Source organism: Delphinus delphis, chromosome 4, assembly GCF_949987515.2.
Source record: "Delphinus delphis chromosome 4, mDelDel1.2, whole genome shotgun sequence".
NCBI lineage: Eukaryota > Metazoa > Chordata > Mammalia > Artiodactyla > Delphinidae > Delphinus > Delphinus delphis.
Genome location: NC_082686.1, coordinates 70042321 through 70070200, shown reverse-complemented (window position 1 = coordinate 70070200; position 27880 = coordinate 70042321). Strand labels below are relative to the sequence as shown.

General features: G+C 43.2%; 1 protein-coding gene across 1 annotated transcript; it reads left to right on the top strand.

Annotated features, from left to right (window-relative positions):
- On the top strand, positions 1–27880 carry LOC132424765 (mucin-13-like). Its single transcript, XM_060010813.1, has 10 exons — positions 1–68; positions 1026–1132; positions 4567–4622; positions 15578–15729; positions 19417–19542; positions 19883–20012; positions 20671–20708; positions 22312–22396; positions 24806–25007; positions 26589–27880. Exons 2-9 carry the CDS (start codon positions 1049–1051, stop codon positions 25005–25007), a joined length of 873 nt encoding a protein of 290 aa, XP_059866796.1. The 5' UTR covers positions 1–68; positions 1026–1048; the 3' UTR covers positions 26589–27880.

Below are 27880 nucleotides of genomic sequence, written 5' to 3'. Positions count from 1 at the left end.
TCTGCATGATAGACGGTTTTGCCTGTGTTCAGAAGGGTATTACTATAACTCTAGTACATGCGAGAAAGGTGAGTTACAAAGGATGGATCATGGAGAACTGCACCTCAGACCTAAGTGGAGTAGAAAACTTAAAATAATGGCAAAAAGAGCTTCCAGAATACTAAAGTTAGAGGAAAATTTGGAGGCAACAAAGACCAGCCAAGTAGAAAAAATGCTTCCTGTCTTTATCTCGATGGAACCTAGTGGGAAAGGAAATAGACATTCAGATTTGTGAGCTAGTCCTAGAGGTACGGGAGTAGATGGGTCCCTTCACTTAAACTGTTCAAGGGAACGGTGCCACGGGGTCAAAATGAGAATGATAGATGTCGGAGTCCCTGGAAAAGTACACAGGCTGCATAAATACAAAGTGGTGCTATTACATGGGGACACTGATGCAGAATAAGGTGATTTCCTAAAACCACAGAGTCAGACGAACCAGGAACCTGGTCTCTGACCTTGGTTAGTTCTCTGTCATAGGATTTGCTTGTTCTATAACAGCAAACCCTATTTTTGGAGACTTGAGAGCCTCTCAGCTCTGGAAATGAACTTTAAGAGCAAATCGACCCTATACTTTTTTGGTTATATCAGCTGGGCGCTATGAAAGTCCAAGGCTGTTTCCTGAGTTCCATGTTTTTGTCTGTTTTATGAATGAGAAATATCCCTCCTTGCCAGAACAGACCAACTGTACAGGAAATGAATGCATTGTGTTGGCCACAGAAATTAGAGATATCCCCAAAGCCAAAAGACTGTTCCTGTTTTTAGCACTAATACTCTCATTTCTGGGGATCCACTCTAAGTAAATGACTCCATATGTAGAAAGGTTTGTGCACGAAGATGTTCTTTGCAACTGTTTTTTTCCCTCTTAAATAATTAAAAGCACTGAAAACAAAAAATGACTGCGTCAATGAAGGAAAGATGTATTTCCTAGAATATTAGGTAGCATTCTTTACTTTAAATATCACAGAGAGATTCTGCTTGAATTTCAGGAAAGATATTCCCTGGTACGATTATGGCCAATATACCACCTACATCTGACTTAGAAGATAGAAATTCTGTGGCCTATCAGGAATTATACTTTAACATTACTAGATTTGTAAGTATTTTCCAAACATCCTTCCTCTCTAACTATTCTTTATGCTAACACTGACTTGTAGAGTGTAGACTGGTATTCGGGTGGTACGTGCTGGTACAGCTGTACCGGTGGATCAAGCAGTGAAATGCATGCTTATTGGTTTGTAAACAGTAGCTGTTCCACACTCCTGGGGGCCACTGCTTCCTGGTTGCCCAGGCTCCTCCTCTGGGCCCCTGGGTACTCACCGTCATCCTGCACCTGGAGGGGTAACATCTGGCACAGCAGAGGGCCTTGAGAAGCCACCTCCAGCCATGCCGTACTCATTCATACAGAAATATTCTTAAATATTTTTAAGTGGACAGAGAAATGGAATGCTGTTTTCAAATAAATTCCTTCCATAGAATTGAAGAGAAAAAAAATTAAAGATGATTTTTTTTTCCTTTTTACAATCAAATTTGCATACTCTTCTGGCTTTTTTAATGTCTGGAAGAGGAACTCCATCTGAATTATATGTTACTTCTTTTTGCCATTGTCAAAAATGTCGAAATGAACAACAGCTTCATTTCATTTTGATTCTTGTGAGTGTGTCGACATGAAAGAGATGGAGATCTCTATTCTGGAACCACAGATGTCAGACCTGGAAGGTCTTAGAGAGGGTGTCCAGCCAGTGTTTCTCAAAATTTAGTTTTGAAGGGAAAAATGTTAGCTTGGAAATATGTCTTAGAACTCTAGGTGGAGAAACACTTTATTTTTAATTTTTTTTGACATCTTTATTGGAGTGTAATTGCTTTACCGTGGTGTGTTAGTTTCTGCTTTATAACAAAGTGAACCAGCTATACATATACATATATCCCCATATCCACTCCCTCTTGCATCTCCCTCCCTCCCACCCTCCCTATCCCACTGCTCTAGTGCTATGCAGCTGCTTCCCACTAGCTATCTATTTTAATTTTGGTAGTATATATAAGTCCATGCCACTCTCTCAATTCGTCCCAGCTTACCCTTCCCCCTTCCCCCTTCCCATGTCCTCAAGTCCATTCTCTACGTCTGCGTCTTTATTCCTGTCCTGCCCCTAGGCTCGTCAGAACAATTTTTTCTTTTTAGATTCCATATATATGTGTTAGCAGACGGTATTTGTTTTTCTCTTTCTGACTCACTTCACTCTGTACGACAGTCTCTAGGTCCATCCACCTCACTACAGATAACTCAATTTCGTTTCTTTTCATGGCTGAGTAATATTCCATTGTATATATGTGCCACATCTTCTTTATTCATTCATCTGTCGAGGGACACTTAGACTGCTTCCATGTCCTGGCTATTGTAAATAGAGCTGCAATGAACATTGTGGTACATGACTCTTTTGGAATTATGGTTTCTCAGGGTATATGGCCAGTAGTGGGATTGCTGGGTCGTATGGGTAGTTCTATTTTTAGTTTTTTAAGGAACCTGCATATTGTTCTCCATAGTGGCTGTACCAATTCACATTCCCACCAACAGTGCAAGAGGGTTCTCTTGGAGAAACACTTTAAAAAACTAACGTCTTAATGGGGGCCCAGGAAGCACAGTGGCCATGAAAATGGACCAGAAAGTACAGAATAACAGTCAAGGATCAGGAAGGCTAAGTAACTGACCGAAGGACAGCCAGCTGATGAGTGAGGACGGGGGATTTGAACCCAGACCTGCCTGACCTCAGGGCTGCTTCTTCTTCCCTGCTGGCTCTGTTGTGCAATGAGGTCTGGGCAGGCCTGTTAGCATGGTTCCTGCCCTCCTGCCCAGTCCTGCAGCCCTTCAGACTGAGAGGTGTATGTCTGCAAATCCTCAAAGGGTGACCTGATAGAAGAAAAAAAATGGAAGACCTTTTTCCTATGCCGATGCTAATTTTGCAATCTCATTTTTTGGGATTAAGAAAATTAAAAGTGCAAAAAGTGGTCAGTAGGGGAGCTGGATAGAACCTTGGAGGTCATCCAGTGAACCTGTTCCTAAGTAGATTCCCAGGGCCCTGATGGTTTACAGAAATACCAGCTCTTCCTGATATGTAAAAGAATTAAAAGGAATATGGACATATTCTGGATACAAGGTTGCCCAGACTAACTAGAGCATCAAATGTATTTGAATTTGACTAGAATGAAAGAGAAATGATTTAACATCTTTTTAAATGACATTGGTTGCCATGATTTTTTTAAATGTGGGGTCCCCATGGGAGAAAAATAATAAAATTCTTGGATTATATAATAAAAAAATTTGCACCAACCCAGTTCAACATTCATGTAATAAATATGGAGATGGGGTCCAAAGAGAGGAAGACATGTCCAAGGTCATGTCTTTCACAGTTAAGTCATTCAGTCATCGGTCAACTGGTGTTTGTTGAGTGTTTCCTAGGGATTGCCCTGCGCTGAGTGCTATGGAATAGGCATGGGGATGGGCAGGTGGCAGGCGGTAGGGGGGTGTCATAAGAAAGAGAAAACGAACCCCATTCTTGGCATCAAAGAACTTATGTTCCAATTGAGACCCCCATCCTACCTCCACCTCACCCCTGCCAGAGGTCCCAGCTTAATCTCTGGCCACTTGTTAACAAGTATCTAGAATTGTCTCTGCTCTTGGAACGCAACTCAGGCCTAAGAAGATCTACCTGTGCTGGAGCCCCTTCCAGCTCACAAAGCCATGTGTCATATATTCTATCTCACTTTCTACGCATGATAGCCCTATGTGGTGGGAATTACTGCTATCTCAAATTTTCCAATGAGAAAGTGAGGTTCAAAGCAGTTAAATTTTGCAAAAGCTAAGCGGAGAAGTTTGGCACCTCAGCCTGCTGCCTTCTGAGGCACACTGCTTCCGAGCATTGGTGTGGGCTGCTCCTTCTTCCACTTCCTGGCCCCGCACTACCTACTGAAATGCTTTACAGCCCATCTCCTCTATGAAGCCCTCTCTGGTTCTCTGCGACTAGATGAGAGTTTCTTTGAACCTCCACGGTAGATTCTACTCTCTCTGTCACTTACCTCTCTCAACTTCATGGTGTAACCTCTTATTTGATCAGAAGCTGGGTCTGCCCATCTTGGTAATCTCTATGTCTCAGGCATGATGCCTTGGTAAGGTAGGCATTTAAGTCTTCCTTAGGTAAACTGATGAGTGTATAAAGCATGCATATATGTAAGTCTAACAGTAACTTTGAAAAGACAAAACAAGTCAGTCACGTTATTTTTAAGAGTATTGATTTGGCTGGGTGCTTCAGGTTTCCATCTTTTTCCTGGGTGGCTCTGAATTATATCAGAATCTTCCTATGTTACAGCAAAAATTACTGAAATACCTTTCAGTAGAGCGCATGGAAAGAACAAATAATTTGTTGTGTTATAGTTACATAAATGAGTTTAGAAATGGATTTATGTTAAAACCTAGATGTAATATCACTTTCCCCCTCTCTTTGTAGTTGTTCTTAATTCTGTTCTTTTTCTCCACAGTTTGAAAAGGCATTTGACAGTTCTGATTACGGGCAGACTGTAATTGGTAAATTAAGGTAAGTTTGCTGTGGACTGATGGGGTACTTTGGAAGCAGGTTGTGTTTGCCTAACTTCTGTGTTCTCTTGCATACCCCATGTGGCACTGAGGCCCTAGGATGGCTAGTCACAGGTCAAGAAGAGATGATTAGTCTGAGTACCACAGAGGGCCCTGCCTCTGACGTCACATTGACCCTGGCCTGGGTGGGCAGGGTGTAACCTGGGGATAGCAAGATGCTGCCTGTGATTGGCTACTCAGCAACTTGCCCACATAGCCCAGGGCATCACCTGGTTCTCTTTGTTTGGTTTGATGCTTTGGCTACAAATCACACCTGGTCAATTCCTGGAATGTGCATTCCAGGGGGTCAGGAGGAGAATGAATGGCTCACGGCCATCTCTTCCCTCATAGGGGGGAATGAGGCAGACAGGAAGACCCCAGTCATGCACCTGGCTACTGCAGGGCCTGTCGTGAGCTCTTTCTACAGTAAGAACGAGAATGCAGTGAGCATAGCAACGTGCAGTGAGCAGGGTTGCATGCTCTTTGGGAACCCAAAGGGGCGGAGGATTCTGAAGAAGTTAGTGATTCCATCTTGGCCTCCTCTGAAGCGTATCGATACATGAGTGCTACAGGCTGAGGAAAGAATGCTCTAAGGCAGGGGTCCTCAACCCCAGAGGGCGGCACAGCAGGAGGTGAGCAACAAGCGAGCAAATCTTCATCTGCCGCTCCCCACGGCTCCCCATGGCTCCCCACGGCTCCCCATCGCTCGAATTACTGTCTGAACCATCCCCGCCCCTATTGGTGGAAAAATTGTCTTCCATGAAACCGGTCCCTGGCGCCAAAAACGCTGGGGACCACTGCTCTAAGGTGAACAGAACCATGCAGAAAAAGCAGCTTTAATGTATTTATATTTTATGGTTTTACTATTGCATCTATCTTTATAAACTTTGTCAAGTCCTTTGTGGAAAAACATACTATATATATTTAGATATGTGAATTCAGAGAAGACCTCCTAAAAGTGGTGACTTTTGATCTTGGCGGTGAGCAAGGTGCACATGTGATGGGTAGCCAGAAGGCTGGCAGGCAGCTTAATGGGAGGCACGGTGCAAGCAGCAGGCAGAGAGGCTGGGCCCCAACACACAGGCTGGAAGCTGGAGGTACAGCAGACTCCTGAAGGTCTATGCATTGTTGAAGGACATTAGGTTTGATTTAGGGGACAACAGGGAGCTCATGCATCAGGATGACTGGATAAAAACAGGAACAATGAGGTGTAAATCTGTGCTTGGATCCCTGCCTTGGCACATTATTGCTGTGTGACTGGGTAGGCATTTTAACCTCTCTGAACTTTTGTTGCCTCATCTCTATAACTGGGATAATCTGATCAACCTTCCCAGAACCCTGGGAGGAGTAAATGAGATACCTTTGGAAAGATTCCCTGTGCAAAGTGCCTGGCACATAGTCAGTTTCAACAAGTTAGTTCCCCTTCTGTTTCCCTTCCAGAATATGGGACCCTGCAAGTATGATGGAGAGCTGGTCCCACAGAGTCACTTGGGGAAACTGTGGCACTCCTTCCGTTCTTAAGGAGTTACTGGAAGGGGAGTTTTGGAGGCAACCCCTTACCTGTGAGCTCAGTGTCCTGACAGGAGCGACTCCCCCAGCAAGGGGGCCATGGCAGGCAAATAGACCTCAGTCTCACCTCAGAAGGCATTTCTTAGGCTCCATACCAGTGCTCTCTCCTCTGAATCCCCAAGCTCTTTATTTACTGTCCAAATGTTGGAATTGGAAGGATCCTCAGAATTTCTCTAACACTCAAATCTCTCTTTGGACAGAGGAGGACACTCAGGCTGAGGGAAGCTGGGACTGGTCTTGGACCACAAAAGATGGTGGCTATCCTGGGTCTAGATCTCTGGGCTCTTAACTCAGAGGCTAGTGCTCTAGTCATTTATACTACAGCTTTTTGTCACTTAAGAACACGACCGCTCCATCATTTCCTTGAACTGTTCTGTAAGTGTCATGTCTTGTCTCCTGAATTGGAGAGTATGCTAGCAGGTTCTTTAAATGAATGCGTTATGGATGGCATTTCTTTCCTAGCCCCGCTGCAAAATTATACCATAGATCTCTGGTCATCTTTCAACAGATAAAGAAAGCTTGTATCAAGTACCCCTTTCTCACTGCCCTATACCTTCCACTGTCACCTCCAAATCCCATCATGAACCAATCATGATAGGAAATGTTAAATTAGAACTCTGAAGCCCATTTTGCTTTTGGACTCCCTTTTGAGGTGATCATTCCTAAAAACAGAATTTGGTTCATGTTTTGGATTTTCTGGATTGTTCTGCAGAACCCACATGGCTGTGAACATTTTCTAAGTAGGCTGGCTATGTTTTCAAGCTTCTCTATTTCTTCAAAAGTCAGAAAGGAGTATAGGAAAACAATTGGACAGGAAAATATATATCCTGAGTCTTAAAAACACACAGCCACAAATCAGAGAGGGAAGAAGTTTTTGTTGTTGTTGTTGTTTTTTGTTTTTTGGAGTTTTTTGGTCACAGACGTCCCTTTTAATAGTGAAAGACTGAAAATAACCTCAGTATCATAATAGGAGGTTGATTAAGTACATTATGATACATGCATGGGATGGAATATTATGCAGCCATTTCAAATGATGTACACATTTTAAATGATGACAGGAAAATATTCACAACATACTGAAAAATGAAAATGTACGCTAAAAAGAAGCATGCATAAAGGATTTTACCTTGCAAAAATAAAATATATGCATGAAAAAAGACTGGTAATATTTAGAATCAGAAAAACAATTATTTAAAAATAAGAGTAATATATGCTTACTGTAAAAAATTTGGAAAAAACAGAAAATATGAATAGAAGACAAAAAAATCACCGACGGTCTCTCAACTCAGGGATATTTATGCATTTTGGTATATTTCCTTCTACTCTTTTTTTTTTTAAATAAATTTTTATTTATTTATTTTTGGCTGCATTGGGTCTTCGTTGCTGCACATGGGCTTTCTCTAGTTGCGGCGAGCAGGGCCTACTCTTTGTTGCGGTGCGTGAGCTTCTCACTGCAGTGGCTTCTCTTGTTGCAGAGCATGGGCTCTAGTCGTGTGGGCTTCGGTAGTTGTGGCTCACGGGCTCTAGAGCGCAGGCTCAGTAGTTGTGGCACACGGGCTTAGCTGCTCCACGGCATGTGGGATCTTCCTGGACCAGGGCTCGAACCCGTGTCCCCTGCATTGGCAGGCAGATTCTTAACCACTGTGCTGCCAGGGAAGTCCCTTTCCTTCTATCTCCATTTCTATGAAACTGCTTCATCTGGGAGGGCCCGAGGGATCACTCCAGGATCACTGAAGCTGGTCCCCAACAGTGTAGCCATGGAGAAAAGGAAGAGCATGACAGCAAACACAGGGACGGCAGGAGACAGCTGGACAGCCAGGTAGCGGCATTTGAAGGCGAAGAAGAGTGTACACATCCCCAGGATGAGGAAGAGGGTCAAATAGAAGATGCCCTTTTGCCGGGCCATCATCACGCGGTCATCACAACAGAAGGTGTTCCTGCCTAGGAGTTTCTCCCATTTCCTTCTTTCTCACCACCATCACAGACATGATTGGAATTCCTGGTCCGAAATGGGTTTTGTGATTACAAGAGGGAAGAAACAAAAGCTGAGCCCAGCTTTGAAATCACGTTGCTTGCTATTGCTGCCGCTGGGTCAAACATCATCAGAAGTCCAGTTTCTAGCCCTGGAAAACAATCTTCTCCTGATAAACCGGCCCAGCGAGAGAAGAGAGACCAGGAAGGGGAGCCGGGCCTGAACCCCGGAAACCGAACTCAGCGGGGAACCGAGGCCAGGAAGTGCACTGTCCCAGGGGACCGTGTTGGCCGCCCGAGGTGGCAGTGCCTTCTCCCCAGCCCGGAGGCTGCCTCCTCCTGACAAGGGGGCCCAGTGGTCGGGGACCTAAACCAGCTGTGGCAACCACCCACCACTGGGCGAATGGCAGGAAGAAGTTTTTTAAAGTCCTTTTTTTTCTCTCTCAGTGGTTGTATCACTTGATTCTTTTTTGGATAATGAAAGAATTAGAACTTGGTACAGCTGATCTCAGGGCCCCAAGTTGCAGCGCTGATTAGAGAGATTCTTATGATGTCTTGCTCGTAGCAAGCACTTAGTATCTGGTGATGTGATTTGGTATTATATTCTGATGCTTCTCACCGCCCCATCCCTCCTTGGGATCAGTTCTCCTCTGGGTCAGGTGTGCCCAGGTCCAATCACACACACACACACACACACACTTTGAAGCTGACTTTTGGCTTCCTGGGCCCTTTCTTGGAATGATCCAGACTCTGTTTGGTTGATTACTGTTCTCTATGTGCACAGGGAGGAACACACACCCCTCTGTCTCTCTCAAAGCACAAATCTGAGATTTTACAGCTCATCAAGAGACCTACTCTTGACTTTCTGCAGAAAGTGACAGCTTACTGTTTCATATATCACTTATTCTACTTCTGGTTCACTCCAGGCTCCTTAATCCTAAAAATGATTGTCCACAATTTTTCTAAGTATCTTCCAACAAGACCTTGCTATAGCCCTAGATTTCGTCCGAATGCATGCCGAATAGAGATCTCTAGGCCTATAAATGGCCATCTTATGGCAACCCCATGCCTCCCTATGTGAACCTCAACGGTGGATATAAAACAATGGGTGGGGGGCTTCCCTGGTGGCGCAGTGGTTGAGAGTCCGCCTGCCGATGCAGGGGACACAGGTTCGTGCCCCAGTCTGGGAGGATCCCACGTGCGGCGGAGCGGCTGGGCCCCTGAGCCATGGCCGCTGGGCCTGCGTGTCTGGAGCCAGTGCTCCACAATGGGAGAGGCCACAACAGTGAGAGGCCCGTGTACCGCAAAAAAACCCAAAAAACAAAACAATGGGTAGGGACTAGTGCTGAGAGATCTGAGAGTCTGGGAGGTCTGAAGACCATTTTTTTCTTCTTTTTGGAATTTTATTTATTTTTTATACAGCAGGTTCTTATTAGTTATCTATTTTATACATAGTAGTGTATATATATCAATCAAAATCTCCCAATTCATCCCACCACCACCACCCCCTCCAGTTTCCCCCCTTGGTGTCCATACGTTTGTTCTCTACATCTGTATCTCTATTTCTGCCCTGCAAACTGGTTCATCTGTACCATTTTTTCTAGGTTCCACATATGTGCGTTAATATAGGATACTTGTTTTTCTCTTTCTGACTTACTTCACTCTGTATGACAGTCTCTAGATCCATCCACTTCTCTACAAATGACCCACTTTCATTCCTTTTTATGACTGAGTAATATTCCATTGTACATATGTACCACAACTTCTTTATCCATTTGTCTGTCGATGGGCATTTAGGTTGCTTCCATGACCTGACTATTGTAAATAGTGCTGCAATGAACATTGAGGTGCATGTGTCTTTTTGAATTATGGTTTTCTCAGGGTATATGCCCAGTAGTGGGATTGCTGGGTCATATGGTAATTTTATTTTTAGTTTTTTAAGAAACCTCTATACTGTTCTCCATAGTGGCTATATCAATTACATTCCCACCAACAGTGCAAGAGGGTTCCCTTTTCTCCACACCCTCTCCAGCATTTGTTGTTTGTAGCTTTTCTGATGATGCCCATTCTAACTTGTGTGAGGGGATACCTCATTGTAGTTTTGATTTGCATTTCTCTAATAATTAGTGATGTTGAGCATCTTTTCATGTGCTTCTTGGCCATCTGTATGTCTTCTTTGGAGAAATGTCTATTTAGGTCTTCTGCCCATTTTTTGATTGGGTTGTTTGTGTTTTTAATATTACGCCGCATGAGCTGTTTATATATTTTGGAGATTAATCCTTTGTCTGTTGATTCATTTGCTAATATCTTCTCCTATTCTGAGGATTGTCTTTTCATCTTGTTTGTAGTTTCCTTTGCTTGCAAAAACTTTTAAGTTTCATTAGGTCCCATTTGTTTATTTTTTTGTTTGTTTGTTTTTGTTTTTGCGGTACGCGGGCCTCTCACTGTTGCGGCCTCTCCCGTTGCGGAGCACAAGCTCCGGACGCGCAGGCTCAGTAGCCATGGCTCACGGGCCCAGCCGCTCTGCGGCATGTGGGATCTTCCTGGACCGAGGCATGAACCCGTGTCCCCTGCATCGGTAGGCGGACTCTCAACCACTGCGCCACCAGGGAAGCCCCTGTTTATTTTTTATTTTATTTCCATTACCTTAGGAGATAGATCAAACAAAGTCTTGCCGTGATGTATGTCAAAGAGTGTTCTTCCTATGTTTTCCTCTAAGAGTTTTATAGTGTCTGGGCTTACATTTAGGTCTCGAATCCATTTTGAGTTTATTTTTGTGTATGGTGTCATGGAGTGTTCTAATTTCATTCTTTTACATGTAGCTCTCCAGTTTTCCCAGCACCACTTATTGAAGAGACTGTCTTTTCTCCATTGTATATTCTTGCCTCCTTTGTCATAGATTAATTGACCATAGGTGCGTGGGTTTATCTCTGGGCTTTCTATCTTGTTCCATTGATCTATGTTTCTGTTTTTGTGCCAGTACCATGTTGTCTTGATTACTGTAGCTTTGTAGTATAGTCTGAAGTCAGGAAGTCTGATTCCTCCAGCTCTGTTTTTTTCCTTCAAGACTGATTTGGCTGTTTGGGGTATTTTGTGTCTCCCTACAAAATTTAAGATTTTTTGTCCTAGTTCTGTAAAAAATGCCATTGGTAATTTGATAGGGATTGCATTGAACTTGTAGATTGCTTTGGGTAGTATAGTCATTTTCACAATATTGATTCTTCCAATCCAAGAACTTGGTATATCTCTCCTTCTGTTGGTATCATCTTTAATTTCTTTCATCAGTGTTTACAGTTTTCTGTCTACAGGTCTTTTGTCTCTCTAGGTAGGTTTATTCCTAGGCATTTTATTCTTTTTGTTGCAATGGTAAATGGGAGTGTTTCCTTAATTTCTGTTTCAGATTTTTCATCATTAGTGTATAGGAATGCCAGAGATTTCTGTGCATTAATTTTGTATCCTGCGACTTTACCAAATTCATTGATTAGCTCTAGTAGTTTTCTGGTGGCATCTTTAGGATTCTCTATGTATAGTACCATGTCATCTGCAAACAGTGAGAGTTTTACTTCTTCTTTTCCAATTTGTATTCCTTTTATTTCTTTTTCTTCTCTGATTGCTGAGGCTAGGACTTCCAAAGCTATGCTGAATAATAACGGTGAGAGTGGACATCATTGTCTTTTTCCTGATCTTAGAGGAAATGTTTTCAGTTTTTCACCATTGAGAATGATGTTTGCTGTGGGTTTGTCGTATATGGCCTTTATTATGTTGAGGTAGGTTCCCTCTATGCCCACTTTCTGGAGAGTGTTTATCATAAATGGGTGTTGAATTTTGTGAAAAGCTTTTTCTGCATCTATTGAGATGATCATATGGTTTTTATTCTTCAATTTGTTAATATGGTGTATCACATTGATTGATTTGCATATATTGAAGAAGCTTGCATCCCTGGGATAAATCCCACTTGATCATGGTGTATGATCCTTTTAATGTGCTGTTGGATTCTGTTTGCTAGTATTTTGTTGAGGATTTTTGCATCTATATTCATCAGTGATATTGGTCTGTCATTTTCTTTTTTTGTAGGATCTTTGTCTGGTTTTGGTATCTTGGTGATGGTGGCCTCATAGAATGAGTTTGGGAGTGGTCCTTCCTCTGCAATTTTTTGGAAGAGTTTGAGAAGGATGGGTGTTAGCTCTTCTCTAAATGTTTGAGAGAATTCACCTGTGAAGCCATCTGGTCCTGGACTTTTGTTTGTTGGAAGATTTTTTTTTTTTTTTTTTTTTTCAGTACGCGGGCCTCCTATGGCTGTGGCCCCTCCCATTGTGGAGCACAGGCTCCGGACGCGCAGGCTCAGTGGCCATGGCTCATGGGCCCAGCCGCTCCGCAGCATGTGGGATCCTCATGGACCGCGGCACAAACACGTGTCCCCTGCATCGGCAGGCGGACTCTCAACCACTGCGCCACCAGGGAAGCCCTGTTGGAAGATTTATTTTTTTATTTTTTTATTTTTATTTATTTTTTAAAGGGCTTCAAATGCTTGGCTTTTTATTTATTTACTTATTTATTTTTGACTGTGTTGGCTCTTCATTTCTGTGCGAGGACTTTCTCTAGTTGTGGCAAGTGGGGGCCACTCTTCATCGCGGTGCTGTTGGAAGATTTTTAATCACAGTTTCAATTTCATTACTTGTGATTGGTCTGTTCATATTTTCTGTTTCTGCCTGGTTCAGTCCTGGGAGGTTATACTTCTCTAAGAATTTGTCCATTTCTTCCAGGTTGTCCATTTTACTGGCATAGAGTTGCTTGTAGTAGTCTCTTAGGATGCTTTGTATTTCTGCGGTGTCTGTTCTAACTTCTCCTTTTTCCTTTCTAATTTTACTGATTTGAGTCCTTTCCCTCTTTTTCTTTTTCTTTTTTTTTTTTCTTTTTTGCCGTACATGGGACTCTCACTGTTGTGGCCTCTCCCATTGTGGAGCACAGGCTCCGGACGTGCAGGTCAGCGGCCATGGCTCATGGGCCTAGCTGCTCCGTGGCATGTGGGATCTTCCCGGACCGGGGCACGAACCCATGTCCCCTGCATCGGCAGGCGGACTCTCAACCACTGTGCCACCAGGGAAGCTCCCTCTTTTTCTTGATGAGTCTGGCTAAAGGTTTATCAATTTTGTTTATCTTCTCAAAGAACCAGCTTTTAGTTTTATTGATCTTTGCTATTGTTTTCTTTGTTTCTATTTCATTTATTTCTGCTCTAATCTTTATGATTTCTTTCCTTCTACTAACTTTGGGTGTTGTTTGTTCTTCTTTCTCTAGTTCCTTTAGGTGTAAGGTGTAAGGTTACACCTTTGGTTGTTTATTTGAGATGTTTCTTGAGGTAGGCTTGTATTGCTATAAACTTCCCTCTTAGAACTGCTTTTGCTGCATCCCATAGGCTTTGGATTGTCGTGTTTTCATTGTAGTTTGTCTTTAGGTATTTTTAAATTTCCTCTTTGATTTCTTCAGTGATCTCTCGGTTATTTAGTAACATATTGTTTAGCCTCCATGTGTTTGTGTTTTTTACATTTTTTCCCCCTGTAATTGATTTCTAATCTCATAGCATTGTGGTCAGAAAAGATGCTTCATATGATTTCAGTTTTCTTAAGTTTACCGAAGCTTGATTTGTGACCCAAGATGTGATCAGTCCTGGAGAATGTTACGTGTGCACTTGAGAAGAAAGTGTAATCTGCTCTTTTTGGATGGAATGTCCTATAAATATCAATTAAATCTATCTGGTCTATAGTGTCATTTAAAGCTTATGTTTCCTTATTAATTTTCTCTCTGGATGATCTGTCCATTGGTGTAAGTAAGGTGTTAAAGTCCCCCACTATGATTGTGTTGCTGTCAATTCCCTCTTTTAGAGCTGTTAGCAGTTGCCTTATGTATTGAGGTGCTCCTATGTTGGGTGCATATATATTTATAATTGTTATATCTTCTTGGACTGATCCCTTGATCATTATGTAGTGTCCTTCCTTGTCTCTTGTAACGTTCTTTATTTTAAAGTCTATTTTATCTGATATGAACATTGCTACTCCAGCTTTCTTTTGATTTCCATTTGCATGGAATATCTTTTTCCATCTCCTCACTTTCAGTCTGTACGTGTCCGTAGGTCTGAAGTGGGTCTCTTGTAGACAGCATATATATGGGTCTTGTTTTTGTATCCATCCAGCAGGCCTGTGTCTTTTGGTTGAAGCATTTAATCCATTCATGTTTAAGGTAATTATGTATGTTCCTATTACCATTTTATTAATGGTTTTGGGTTTGTTTTTGTAGGTCCTTTTCTTCTCTTGTGTTTCCCAGTTAGAGAAGTTCCTTTAGCATTTGCTGTAGAGCTGGTTTGGTGGTGCTGAGTTCTCTTAGGTTTTGCTTGTCTGTAAAGCTTTTGATTTCTCCATTGAATCTAAATGAGATCCTTGCCAGGTAGAGTAATCTTGGTTGTAGGTTCTTCCCTTTCATCACTTTAAATATATCATGCCACTCCCTTCTGGCTTGTAGAGTTTCTGCTGAGAAATCAGCTGTTAACCTTATATGGGAGTTCCCTTGTATGTTATTTGTCATTTTTCCCTTGCTGCTTTCAATAATTTTTCTTTGTCTTTAATTTTTGTCAGTTTGATTACTATGTGTCTCAGCATGTTTCTCCTTGTGTTTATCCTGTATGGGAGTCTCTTCACTTCCTGGACCTGGCTATTTCCTTTCCCATGTTAGGGAAGTTTTTGACTATAATCTCTTCAAATATTTTCTCGGGTCCTTTCTCTCTCTTTTCTCCTTCTTGAACCCCTATAATGCAAATGTTGTTGTGTTTAATGTCCCAGAGGTCTCTTAGGCTGCCTTCATTTCTTTTCATTCTTTTTTCTTTATTCTGTTCTGTGGCAGTGAATTCTACCATTCTGTCTTCCAGGTCACTTATCTGTTCTTCTGCCTCAGTTATTCTGCTATTGATTCCTTCTAGTGTATTTTTCAGTTCAGTTATTGTATTGTTCATCTCTGTTTGTTTGTTCTTTAATTCTTCTAAGTTTTTGTTCTTAATTCTTCTAGGTCTTTGTTAAACATTTCTTGCATCTTCTTGATCTTTGCCTCCATTCTTTTTCCTAGGTACTGGATCATCTTCACTATCATTATTCTGAATTCTTTTTCTGGAAGGTTGCCTATCTCCACTTCATTTAGTTGTTTTTCTGGGGTTTTGTCTTGTTCTTTCATCTGGTACAATGTCCTCTGCCTTTTCATTTTGTCTGTCTTTCTGTGAATGTGGTTTTCCTTCCACAGGCTGCAGAATTATATTTCTTCTTGCTTCTGCTGTGAAGACCAATTTGTTGACGCTTCAGTTCAATTCATCAAGTGATGGATTCATTTCATTTTTAGCACATCTCCTTCAGCAAGATCTGCAATGCATACTGTTGCCATAGCAGTAGTAAACATTTTTATGGAAACTACAAAACTAACTGAAGAAACCGTATCACGTGCCATTGAAACAGCAATAGAACACAGTGCAACTGAGCTTACAGGATACATCAGTAAGTATGAAATAATTTTATACGACGATTACCTGAAGAACTATCTACTTTTCACAAATTTTTCTATTATATGTTTGAAGGGGGCCAGAAGCACTGAATAATTGAATCCACGGACATCTCCCAGTTTCCTTTGAATCTGTTCTTTCTTCCTCCCTCCGTTTCCCCTGTCATTTGGCTTCTGCTCCTTTATCACCATCCCCCAAGTCATCAGACTGACTAGTTTGTTCCTCTTCTTGGAAGGCAGTCTTGGACAAATAGCCTCTGGACCAGGAAAGATGAAGAAAGGAGAAACAAGAGGGCTGTATACCAAGTTTTAGCTTTCCGAATGCTATAGAAAGTTTTATCTATACTGTTTCCCCTTTAGGCCGACACAACCCCCCCACAGGACAGCTGTTAACAATTCATTTTTACTGTGTTACAAACACCCCAAATCTTAGTGGCCTGAACAACAACCATTTATTTATTATAACTCTATAATTCTGTGGGTCAGAATTTGGGCTGGGCTTACCTGGGCAGTTCTGCTCGTCTAGGCGGGGCTCGGCTGATCTCTGCTTGGCTCACTTAAGCATCGGCCATTAGCTGCCGGGTAGATCAGCTGAGGGCTGACTGATCTAAGATGGCTCAGCTGGACAGTTTGTCTCTGCTCCACATGATCTCCCTTCCTCCAGCAGGTTAGTCCAAAAGGGTTTCAAGAGCAGCAAGAGGGCACATTTCAGTACACAGGTGCTTCTCACTCTCTGCTAATGTTATATTTACAACTGTCCTGACGGCCAAAGCAATTCACATGACAAAGCAGAGTGTGGCAGGCCCTACGAAGGGGCATGGACACAGGAAGGCAGGAATAAACTGGCACTATTACTTCAATCACCACAGCAGTCATCAGGAGTTCCTCATCTCAGAGGTGTCCAAGGCCAGCCCTGGGGGCAGCTCTGTGCGACTGGTTCTCAGTCCTGGTTGCCAAACCCAAAGGCCTCTGTTGAGACACAACTTATCTGACTTTTCTGTAACATTTGATACTAGTATCCTCCCATTCCTGAAGTCCTCTTCTCTCTGAACCTCCACTCACCATTCTCCTGATCCCATTCTGCCTTCCTCATCTTTCATTTTGATCCTTCTGCGACTCCTTCTTTAGTCTCTTAAATTTTTGCTTTTTGCTTATTGTAACCTCCATGCCCTAGTTTGCAAAACTTATTTCTCTTTTTGAAAATATAATCAAATTCTGTTCATTTATAGTTTTCTAGCACCTTCTCTCTTTTTCGAGATTTCACAGATGATCACTGTTCTCTCAGGACCTGGAATGTAAATGCTCTGGAATAAAACACTTAAAATTCTATTAGAAAAGATGGGGGTTCCCCTGCACTGTACCCGCTCCATGGGTCCCTTTAGCAATGTCCATTCAACTCTTTTCCATCCAAGTATTATTTCCTGGCAAGACTGGAGAAAAATTGTTCTGAAGCCATTCTGTTTTTCTCATGTCATTCATCAACATTACACCAACCAGGCCTGGCCTTTCCATGAGCGCCTGTAACATGGAAAACGTATACACCCTTTCATTCATTTGCCCATTTTTTATTTTTAACCCTTTGCTCTTTGTTGTTGGATTTTTGTTGCTGTTGTTGTTTTGGGTTTTGTTTGTGGCAAGCCTGAGCTCATTTGGGACTCTAGAGTGTCTCTGTCACACTTTTAATATTCCATCTTTGGTTATGGGATCTTCTTTTTATATTTTGTCTCTCATCTGAGAGCGTCCTTTGCAAACCATGCCAGTTTCTTATATTACCTGGCCCTGTCCCTTTTTTTATTTTTACAGCTTGTTGGGATCATTTGCAGCTGCACAGTTAGAATTACATTTTCAGAGCTTCTTACTTTCCTGAACTGTTTTCATCTTCCAGAGTCTCATGCCATGGAACTGCACCTTATCCTTTTTGAACATTTCAATATTTACTCTCTCAGTCATACTTCTCTTTCTGGCTGTCACCTGGTCCTTGTCTTCCAAGGGACTCGTCACTTCTACCTGCGAATAAATTTCTCCTCAGGGTCAGAATTTGGTCCACAGTAGCAATTCATGCCGTCAGAACCTCTACCTCCAGAAGATGAAACTGTCAGCAAGGCAAGACAAAAACCTTATCATATGCTCTGCTTTGGGCTGAATGAGACTTCTAGCAAGTGTGAGGAAGTTGAGGATCCCCATCAGCATGGGGACTGACCACTCCAAGTGGTTGTCAGATGAAAATAACCAGCGCATTCTTCAAAATAAAGTTGGGGACCCTTGCAATTCTCTCATTCGGCTCTACTTAGTAACTGCCTTGGTTCTGAGCCCTGGAAGACTTGAAACCATCTGGTCTCAGGGCTGAGAATTGCTCTTTTTTTGGACAACTCTTCTCAGCATCTCTCCACTCTGAGACCAGGCATGTGCTCTTAGGTACATTAACAGATTACCAAATGATGCCAGCTAGAGACGGCCACAGGAGCATGAGCCGCCCAGCACATGGAAGGGAGAGCTCAGAACTTTTAGAGAAAAACACTTTTTCCTGCTCTCTTGCTTCTGCTGCAAAGACAGATTCTCTTTTCTGTGTCAAGTTGTAGAATCTCTTTCTCTGGTTTTTATTTAGAGGCATTTTCAAATGGCAGGTAATGAAGGAAGGTTAGTTACAGGTTTGGGGTGTTTAGAAGAGAGTAACCACATATCTGTTCTACCTGCTCCTATTCTCTCCCCCTAATCTATTCTCAGATTCATCTTTTTGTCCCTGATGTCTTCCAATCTGCTTCTAGACTAACATTCTTAAAAGATGGCTTTCTTATGCCATGCTTCTGTTCAGAATCTATCAATGGATTCTCAGGCTTGTAGGATAAAAGTCAGTGTCCGTAACCTGACATTGAAACCCTGCTATACCCATGAGTGAACAAAAGAACGATTACTTGCTGAGTATCTTATAGTGGACAATTGCATTTACATTAGTTCATTCAGTTCTCACAACAATCATGTGAAACAAGAATCATTAGCCCATTTCATAGATGGAGGGAACTTGGACCCACCACGAATTAAACATTTGAACAAAAAGCCCACGGCCAATCAACGGTAGAGCCAAGAGTTCTCACTTTTGTTCCTCCTCACCACACTGCCTCTCCCCTGCCCACGTACTACTCCATCACTCCTGGACAAGAATACTTTACTTCTTTTCATGCCTTGTTTACTCCACTTAGACCTTGCCTCTCCTTTGACTGTTCAAGTCTTCCCTATCTTTCAAGACTTAGCCCGATTTCCACCTCCTCCACGATGTTACCTTTAGCTACCTGAGCCCCTGAATTCCCACTGTACTTAAAGTCTGTATTACGAGTTGCTGGATGCGATTCTCTAAGGGTATAAACAGGTAACTCTCCAAAGATGGGGTCCAAAACTTATGCAGCTACTGTGTCCCTTGTGGAACCTAGCAAAGAGGTAGGTGAAAAAGAGACTTGGAACATCATTGCATTGCACTGGATTGAATTAATTTTAATTGAATAATATAAGGAAATAGTTAGAGAAGAGATCCCCTGGGGAGTTGAATTTCAGAATCTCAGATTTTCATTGGTTGAATCCCAAAATGTGTTAAAAGGCAACAATAACGACAATGGAATGGGGTGCTTTCACAGGTTACCTTATCCATATTGTCTTGCTAAATATGTCTTTGAATTATTTGTGCCTCTTAGAGCAAGAGCGGTGTGATTATTACGGTTGTGAGAAAGAGAATGGGCAAGATGACTGCACCAGTGGTTTACTATGTCAGTGCAAACCGGGGCTGCTGAGACCGAACCCACAGATCCCCCTGTGTGTTGGTAAGTGTTCCACCTGCTTCTAAATGTTCTTCGTGCCTCCTCCACTCTCTCCTTTTGCATTTGCAAAGTACACACTTTCCTGCTCGAGTTTCCATGTGCATTTCAGAGTCTGAGGGATGTGAATTTTGGCTTTAGTCCTGTGGGCCTGGATAGGGCCTTGGCTAAGAGCTGGTGAGGAGGCCCACATGCCGCTTCACAGGGCGCACGTCAAGTGCAGAGCCACTGAGCACCGCGTTTTACCCAGAAAAAGCAACGTGAAAAACTTGTATTCTGTGATGTGTCACTTTGGTGTTGAAGGGGTTGTTTCTGAAAATTACCCAGAAATCACTCTCTTTTGAAGCTTTGGGTCCAAAGTGTCCTGATGACTGCAACACACAGAACAATAAGCAATGCCTAGTGGAGGACAGCAGGAACGCTACCTGCGTGTGCCTGCCAGACTACAAGGAAGATGATCATGGGATCTGTCAACCGTAAGAGAAATCCCTCCTTCTTCATCTTGTCGTAGCTGAAACTAGGCAAAAAGGATAGAGCTTGTCACATATGTATGAGTTTAGGGTCTGGAAGTTGGTTCGCTGGCATAAGTTGGTAGGTACAGAGCATCACCATCACCACCCCCATCATTATCATCAGTTTTTGAACATTCTCCGTGTGCTGGGAACCACAGCAGGTAATGCTTCTCATACAACAACAGTCAGGAATGTATTTATTCCCCATTCTCAGGTGAGGAAACTGAAGCTCGGAGCATATAAATGGCACGTCCCCACTCACAGGGCAGCAAATAAATGGCCGAGCCAGGTGGTCTCGCAGCCCGAGGCGGCCCCACTAAGCTCCATGCCTCTGGGACTCGGCTTCACCCAAACTGCTGAATCCTCCTGGCGCTCAGAAGATGGAGCGTTCAGTTGGTAGCAAATGGAACCACACGGGCTTGTGTACCCCCTCGACCTTCCAGAGTGCCGTAAAAGACACTCACCTGGAAGAATGGGAGCGTAAGGAAGAAAAGAGAGAGAGGAGACGGAACGGGGAGGAGAGAATGAAAGAAAGATGCAAGGAAGACGTGGAGGTTGGGTGGGAACTCTGACCTGCTCCCACAAGGCTCCTTACCATGGTCTTCTACTCCTTATATTTTAGGTGTGCGTTTGGCTACAGCGGAGTTGATTGTGAAGACCGTGAGTAGAAGAGTCTTGCTTTGTTAATAAGCTTCTAAGAAACAGACATTGACCACATTCAAAATTCTGTTCAGTCCCCCAAAGTCTCTGGCTTGTTTCATAAAGAGAGAGAAAAATCTACCTGGAGTTTGTCTTCTGGGTCAGGCCACTCCATGCTCACCCTTAGGTTGTGGGCAGAGCCTCTCTGTTATGGGAAATAATAGAACTCAGCCCAAGAGGTGGGCTGGTGTCTCTGCACTTGTCCCAGGCCAAAGAAGTTTGTCCCAACATTATATTCATTTCCTACATTAGATTAAATATGCATTGTCTGCTACTAAAAACGATAAAGACCAGTATATTCCAAAAATGTTTATGTTCACAGTAGAGCAGAACTAGAAACCAGATATTCAAATACTCAAATCATCTTTTTGTCTCAGAGCTATTTACTAATTTGGGATGTGTTGTCATAAATTCAGTTGCCTGGTTCCCTCCCAGGCCCTACCCCCACCAGACTGGGACAATACTAACTGTATATTTTAAGTGATTTCATATTTTACATTTTATATAATGAACTAAAAGATCAATGATCCAAGATGAAGGGAATATTCCTGTTAGCCTCCCAGCCAGCCACAAAGTTAGTGATAAGAAATGCTTTTAATTTCTACTGTATTTTGTTGTGAGGCTGGGTTTGCTAAGTCATTTCTTTCTTCTGGCTTTCAGTGTCTACACCTATAAAATGACAAGTGCGGATCAGATGGCCTTTGAGGTTTTTTCCAGACTTAATGGTCCCTGGCATCCTGGTTAGAGGTGGCATATATGGCAGTCACGTAGCAGAAAGGATCAAAGGGATCCAGAGCAGCAATGTCCAATAGAAACGTAACACGAGCTTCAGATTTAATTTCAGATTTTAAAAGCTCTGAGTAAATTTTAAGAAGTAAAGAGGAATAGGTGAAGTTGATTTTAGTAACATTTTATTTCACTCAATATATAGAAAATACTATTTCAATGGGCAATCAGTACAAGGATGATTAATGAGATAGTTTACATTTTTTTCATACTATGTGTTTGAAATCTGCTGTGTATGTTAAAATTACACTTACCTGCCACCCCACAGCCGTATTTCAAGAGCACCAAACAAGCAGACCCAGAGGAGAATGGGTGGTAATGAACCTCCAGTCTCTTCCCTCATCAATTCCATCAAGCTCCTCTGTTAGTGACAAATTTAACTCCAACCCAGTTCCCCTAGTTTATCAGCAAAGTCCGTTCTGGCAGGCAGGCAGGCAAACCAGCAGAGGTAAGGAGGTAGTGTGGACCTCCGATGAGATCTCACCCCCCGACAAAGCCCAGGAAGGTCCTGCCACCATGGCCTCCTCTGTGCTTATGGACTTCTTTTATCTGGCAAGGTTGCCTCTTTTGATTGGGTTCTGAAGACACAGTTGGGGGTGGGCAGAGAGAGGGCTAAAGGAGGTGAGCCCCCCACCCATCCTGGTCCTGGAAGAGGGTCAGAAAGCAGAGCCCAATTGTCCTCTTGGCCAGGAACCACTGGGAACACACGTACCTGTGCAGTAGACAGTGGGAGTCTGCTTGGGGGAAGCCGTTCCTACTCTTCTCCTTTCCCTTTCAGCATTTCAGCTGATCCTCACGATCGTGGGCACCATTGCTGGCATCCTCATTCTCGGCTTGGTGATCGCATTCATCTTCTCAGCGAGGTATGGGATGAAGTGTCCCTTTCCTGGGACACAGTGCCACCGGCATTACACTCTGGTTTCCAAACACGCCCAGCCTTTCCCGGGCAAGAGAAGAAAAGTAAGGCGAGGCCTCTCTAATACCATTGCCCTTTTTGTCTTACCTGAATTTTCTTCTGATTCTATAAGCTATCCATGATCACTGAAGAAAATAGAAAATGTGGAAAGGAGCAGACTAAAAAGTCACCCACACAACCCACCACCCTGAAGCAACCAACATTTTGGCCTACATCCTTCCAGGTTTTTTGCTACTTTTTAAAATGATGTTATATATGTAATTTAGTATCTTTTGTGCTTTAAAATTTTTTTTGTGGAGGTTTGTTTTTGCTTAATACTATAAAGTGACATAGCAACCGTTTTCTGATGTCATTAAAAACTCTTTTGGGAGTTCAGGGGGTTTTTTTTGTTTTTGTTTTTTTGTTTTTTTTGTGGTATGTAGGCCTCTCACTGTTGTGGCCTCTCCCGTTGCGGAGCACAGGCTCCGGATGCGCAGGCTCAGCGGCCATGGCTCACGGGCCCAGCCGCTCCGCGGCATGTGGGATCTTCCCGGACCAGGGCACGAACCCGTGTCCCCTGCATCGGCAGGCGGAACCCCAACCCCTGCGCCACCAGGGAAGCCCCAGGGGTTTTTTTTTGAGCACAAGCCACCCATGTGCTTGGCCCTGCAATAAACCTTTATCTGCTCAAAAACAAAACAAAACAAAACACTCTTTTGTTAGCAGTATTTAACTCCATTGATGTTGTCAAATATGATTTTCATTAAGTCACTCCCTTGCCCAGGACCTCGCTGCAAATAGCCTAACGTCCACCTTAACTGAGTCCCCTGGGTTTTAAGTAGAAACATTACCTCTGCATGGCCTTTTCTCAGCTTGTGCCTTAAATGCCCTTCTTAAAAACTTAAGTAGGGTCCATTCATTTATTCTACAAACACTTAGATAAAGTTCCCTCCATTAATAGAGACGGAATACTATCATCTATTCCATTCTCAATGTGCCAAGTGAGGAGCTACTCTGATTTTTTTAAAAAAGCTACTTTTTGAAAATTACCTTTAGCTAATATCTTATATTTTGGCAAAATAGGTTTTTTTGCACTGTAATGCGAGAGGATAGAGTTTACATTCCTGAAATATTTTGTTTCTTTTTTTTTCTTCTTTTACTCCATTATGATATTAACTCTTCCCCAGAGACTTGATTATAAGGATGCCAAGCTGGGAACTGAGAACACGACTTTCCCTTTTCCAGGGGTGGGGGTGTGGTGGACAGGACATTCGACTCTGGAGCAAGGCTGCTTCCTCCACAGTGGACCGGCTCACTGCCCCAGTCTCCAGGGTCCTCAGGGACTGTGATAGAGCTTGTGCCCCTTGAGAGCCTCGGTTCTCGGTTCCCCTTCCTGCTGCAGAGCCCCGTTTGCTCTTTGCCCAGCCACAGATTCATGACTCTTGGGAGCTCTTGTCCAAGAATTATAATTTCTTGCCCTTTCCAAAGGGAAGGAAGCCTCTTGTCAGTTACCTTAGATGGGAGTGCTGTCACAGGGCAGGAACTCCGTGGCGGGCTGGGCTGACCATCAGGGTCACCAGGTGAGTGGGTCTTCCTTTCTGACGTTCCAGTGTCTGAGAGTCACCCCAGGACTGCCCTGTGGCCATGATGGATGCCTCTGGCCCCATTACCCATATTCTAACAGGGCAGGACTGTCGCTGCAGGCCAGAAGGAGAGAAGGGTCATGATCAGAGTTAATTGGGGGACAGGTGCCTCTCTCACCTGCAGGTCCATCCACTTGGCTTTGAATGCCTACACTTGAGGTCCTTGAGGGCCCACAGAACAACGTGGGAAACTCCTGTTTCTCCTTAAGACCTTTATGCCTTGAACTCATTTTGTTCACGGAGGTGCTTCTGTAGACATTGACTTTGCCTGAATGAAAAATTGTACCACAAATCATCTTTTTCTTTGACTTTTATTACCATTTCCATAAATAATTCAAAAGCACACTGAAAAATACTAACATTATTAGCAAAATGTAAATGGGACTGGAGGAATTAGATGGTAACGTTGGATCAGGGTTAACGTTCTGGTTTTGATGGTTACATGGAGCTTATGAGGAGACTTAGGGAATCTACACTGAATGAAGTAATGACGTATTACCAGTAATGGACATCAGGTCTGCAGCTTATCCTTAAATGGTTCAGAAATGTTGACAGTCGGGGAATCTGGGTGATAGATGTATGGGAGCTCTGTGTAATTTTTCTTGTTTTTGGTAACTTACATGTAAATTTGAAATTATTTCAAAAATTCAAAACATTTTGAAGAAAAAATATTAACTTTTGCTTCAAGGAACTTGCTGCCATTGTCAGACCCTAATTCTTGTTACCGATTACAGTTCAAAGAACCAAAGGAGGAATGTGGAAGAACAGAACTTGATTGAGGACAATTTTCAAAATCTGCAACTGCGGAATACCGGCTTTAGCAATCTAGGAGCAGACGGGAGGATCTTCCCTAAGATCAACACGAACCTGCCCAGAGAGAGTGAGCCACAGAATCCCTACGTAGTCCGGGGCGGTATACCCCGCACACACTATTAGGTGAGTCTTTGCATGCTTTCTGTTTGCCTTTGCAGAGTGAAATGCCCCAGGGCCGACTTGGGACCTGGCTGTTGTATCATCAGCAGCCCTGGCTGCCCAGTAGACTTTTTTTTTAATCGAAAGCTATTGAAAGTAACCACCACTTGGTCCCTAACACTGACCATCTATGTGACTAGACACACCACTTAATTTATCTGTTCATCTATTTCCTCAGCTCTAAAAAAGGAATCTTAATTCACATGCCCTTGAGGTCTCCTTAAATGATATGTTTCTTGGGATACAACTCCAGTGGTTGTGATGACAATTCCCAGACTGCTGAAGGGCCTAGGACCTAGGGCAGGCCTGGGGAGGACTGTTGGACGTAAACATGGTTCTGTTTACGTGGATCCTTTCCAGCCAGCCCACATGAAGGCAGATCTCTCCTTTCCTCCCCGCGCCACCCCAGACCATAAGGCCACCCGATCAATTTCTAAAGCGACAAGGCAAGTGAGGCCGATAATATTTTCTTTCCCTTGGGAGGACTTTCAAGGCAAGTAGCTTGTCCTTGTTAGATTTGTTTTGGAGAATCGTAGCTGGCATTGCTCAGTGTGACCAAATGAAATACTGAAAGGAGAAAGCCTGTCAGAGAGGACTCCCTTGGGGAGGAGTGACAAGACAGAAGGGAGAGGAAAAGTGGCCAGAGAAGAGAGAGGGGGAAGAAGAGAGGAAAGGAGAGAAATGACTTGTTTAAAAGAGGAAGAGTGGGGAGAAAGGGAAAGAAGGAGGGGTGAGGTATCCCCAGGAGAGAAGAAAAATAAAGAGGCTGAAAGAGAGGGGGGACCCGGGAGGGTGGTAGAGGGGCCGGGGAAGGGGAGCACAGTATCCCCACTCCCCGTGTGTGAGCGTTGCTTCTGCAGGCGGCCCAGGTGAGCGGGTCATCCTTTGAGGATCTTAACGCACTTTGAATATTCTGGGAAAATCTGACTTATTTTTAGTTTGAAATCCCACGGTTGATTTTACGTATCAGCTTTCCTTCAGTCATGGAATCTAAGTGTTCCATGCGTGCACGAAGGGATGACTTGCACAAAATGCGCCGTGTGGGGTCGGACACAGGGTCTAGCCAGCAAGAGCCGAGATGGACCTCTCTTTGGTCCTACCTGAGGTGAACCTTAACCATGGAACTCATTTCAAACCTCCCTTTCCCCACAGTGGAACCCTTACTTCAAGTATAACCTCTGAAGAAAGCCCTTTAGTGGCTGAGCAGGCATGGGATTTAGAATCAGACAGACCTGGGTTCACAGCCTGGCCCTTCCTGCTACAAGCTGTGTGATCTCAGACAAGTTATTTGACTTCTCTGGGTTTGTTTTCTCATCTGTGAAATGGTTAAAATGAAGCCTACCTCAGAGGGTAAATATCAAATAAGCCAAAATGCATAAAGAACACAGCACGATGGGTTCTAATTTGAATAATAGTATTCAAATTGTATTAATTACAATAATGTTAATCATTTATGAATCTAAATTTTCTCATATGTTTCTGTTGGAATACTTCTTTTCTAAGAGTTTTTTCCCCCTCTCTTTCTCTCTCTCTCGTTTTGTCTAGAACGGTAAAAATTTGGAACCATCCATGGCCCCTCAACCCAACGTATGAGCTTTTATTTTGAGTGTTTCAAAGACTGATGGAGAAGGGAGCAGCCATGAAGGTCTGGCCTTTGGTATTTCTCTTCCATCCAGCCTCTCTGAATGGAAGTTGTGACTGTTTGCAATGAATACAGCTTGTTTGCTAACTAAGTACCTATGAAATTAAATGCACATAGATGCTATTAGTAAGCATCTGTACTTAACATAGTTGATTTGCTCCAATCAGTACAATAGTTAGGTTTTTTTTTTTCCTGGCCGTGCAACAGTAATCATTCTATCTATCTAGAGGGAAGCTCCCAGGATTTTTCACTCCTGAAAGAGTCTAGAAGAGTGTTGCTTTGAGTTGATACCCTGTAGATAAGTGACGTATTCTGGGAGACTCTTACACATCAGCTGTGGAGGTCCCAGGAGATGGGAGGACATACCATCCTTGAAGATGCTGAGGTTCATTCTCTGGCAAGTTAAAACAGGGAAGCTCCTTCTTTTCCTCAAATGTAGGGATTTCATTACCCTTGAACTGCCAGGAACTTGTGACCTGTGTTCAAATCAAGAGGACAGATAAAAAGAGACAGGTCTCTTAGCTTTTTGGGAGCAGTTACTGGCAATCCAGGGCCTTCTTAATGTCAACTAGAAGGCCTGAACTAGAAATGTCCTCTGCAGGGGTACGTTCTAGAGGGTTTGAAATGCCGGTGGGTAGGGGAGTCAGTGGGGAAAAATGTGACCAGGAGAAGGAGGAACAGAGGTAGAAGGAAGCTGGGCTGGAGGCTGAGTAAGGGAGAAGGTACCCAGGGCCCACCTTCATCCTCAGATTCCCCTCCTCAATGAGCAAATGGGCATTTCCTCTAATTCGTGCCCTACCCAAGATTTAGAACCTAGGAGAGGATGTGAAGACAGAGCCCCCAGAGCAAGAGCTTGAAGTCACTTTGAAATTGTAGACATTCTGACTGGCTCATGGTGAGAGAGGGAGCTTGGGCTCTGGATCCAAACGTTCAGCCTCGTGATACAGACTCCAGAGGTATTGCACCAAAGCCTCAGCCTTCCCTGGGGACAGAGCCTTAGCCGTGGTCACGAACACACACACACAGCTAAGAATGGGGACAGCCACCTCCAGCACAGGCTTTCTTTAATGTTAGTAGTATCCTTGTTTATGTCTAATGTCTGGTCTCTTTGCAAGTTATTTTTATTTGTTGTTATTATTTGTTCTTGACTGTTAACTATAAGCAGTAACAAATAAAGTGTCTTTAATAGATGGTC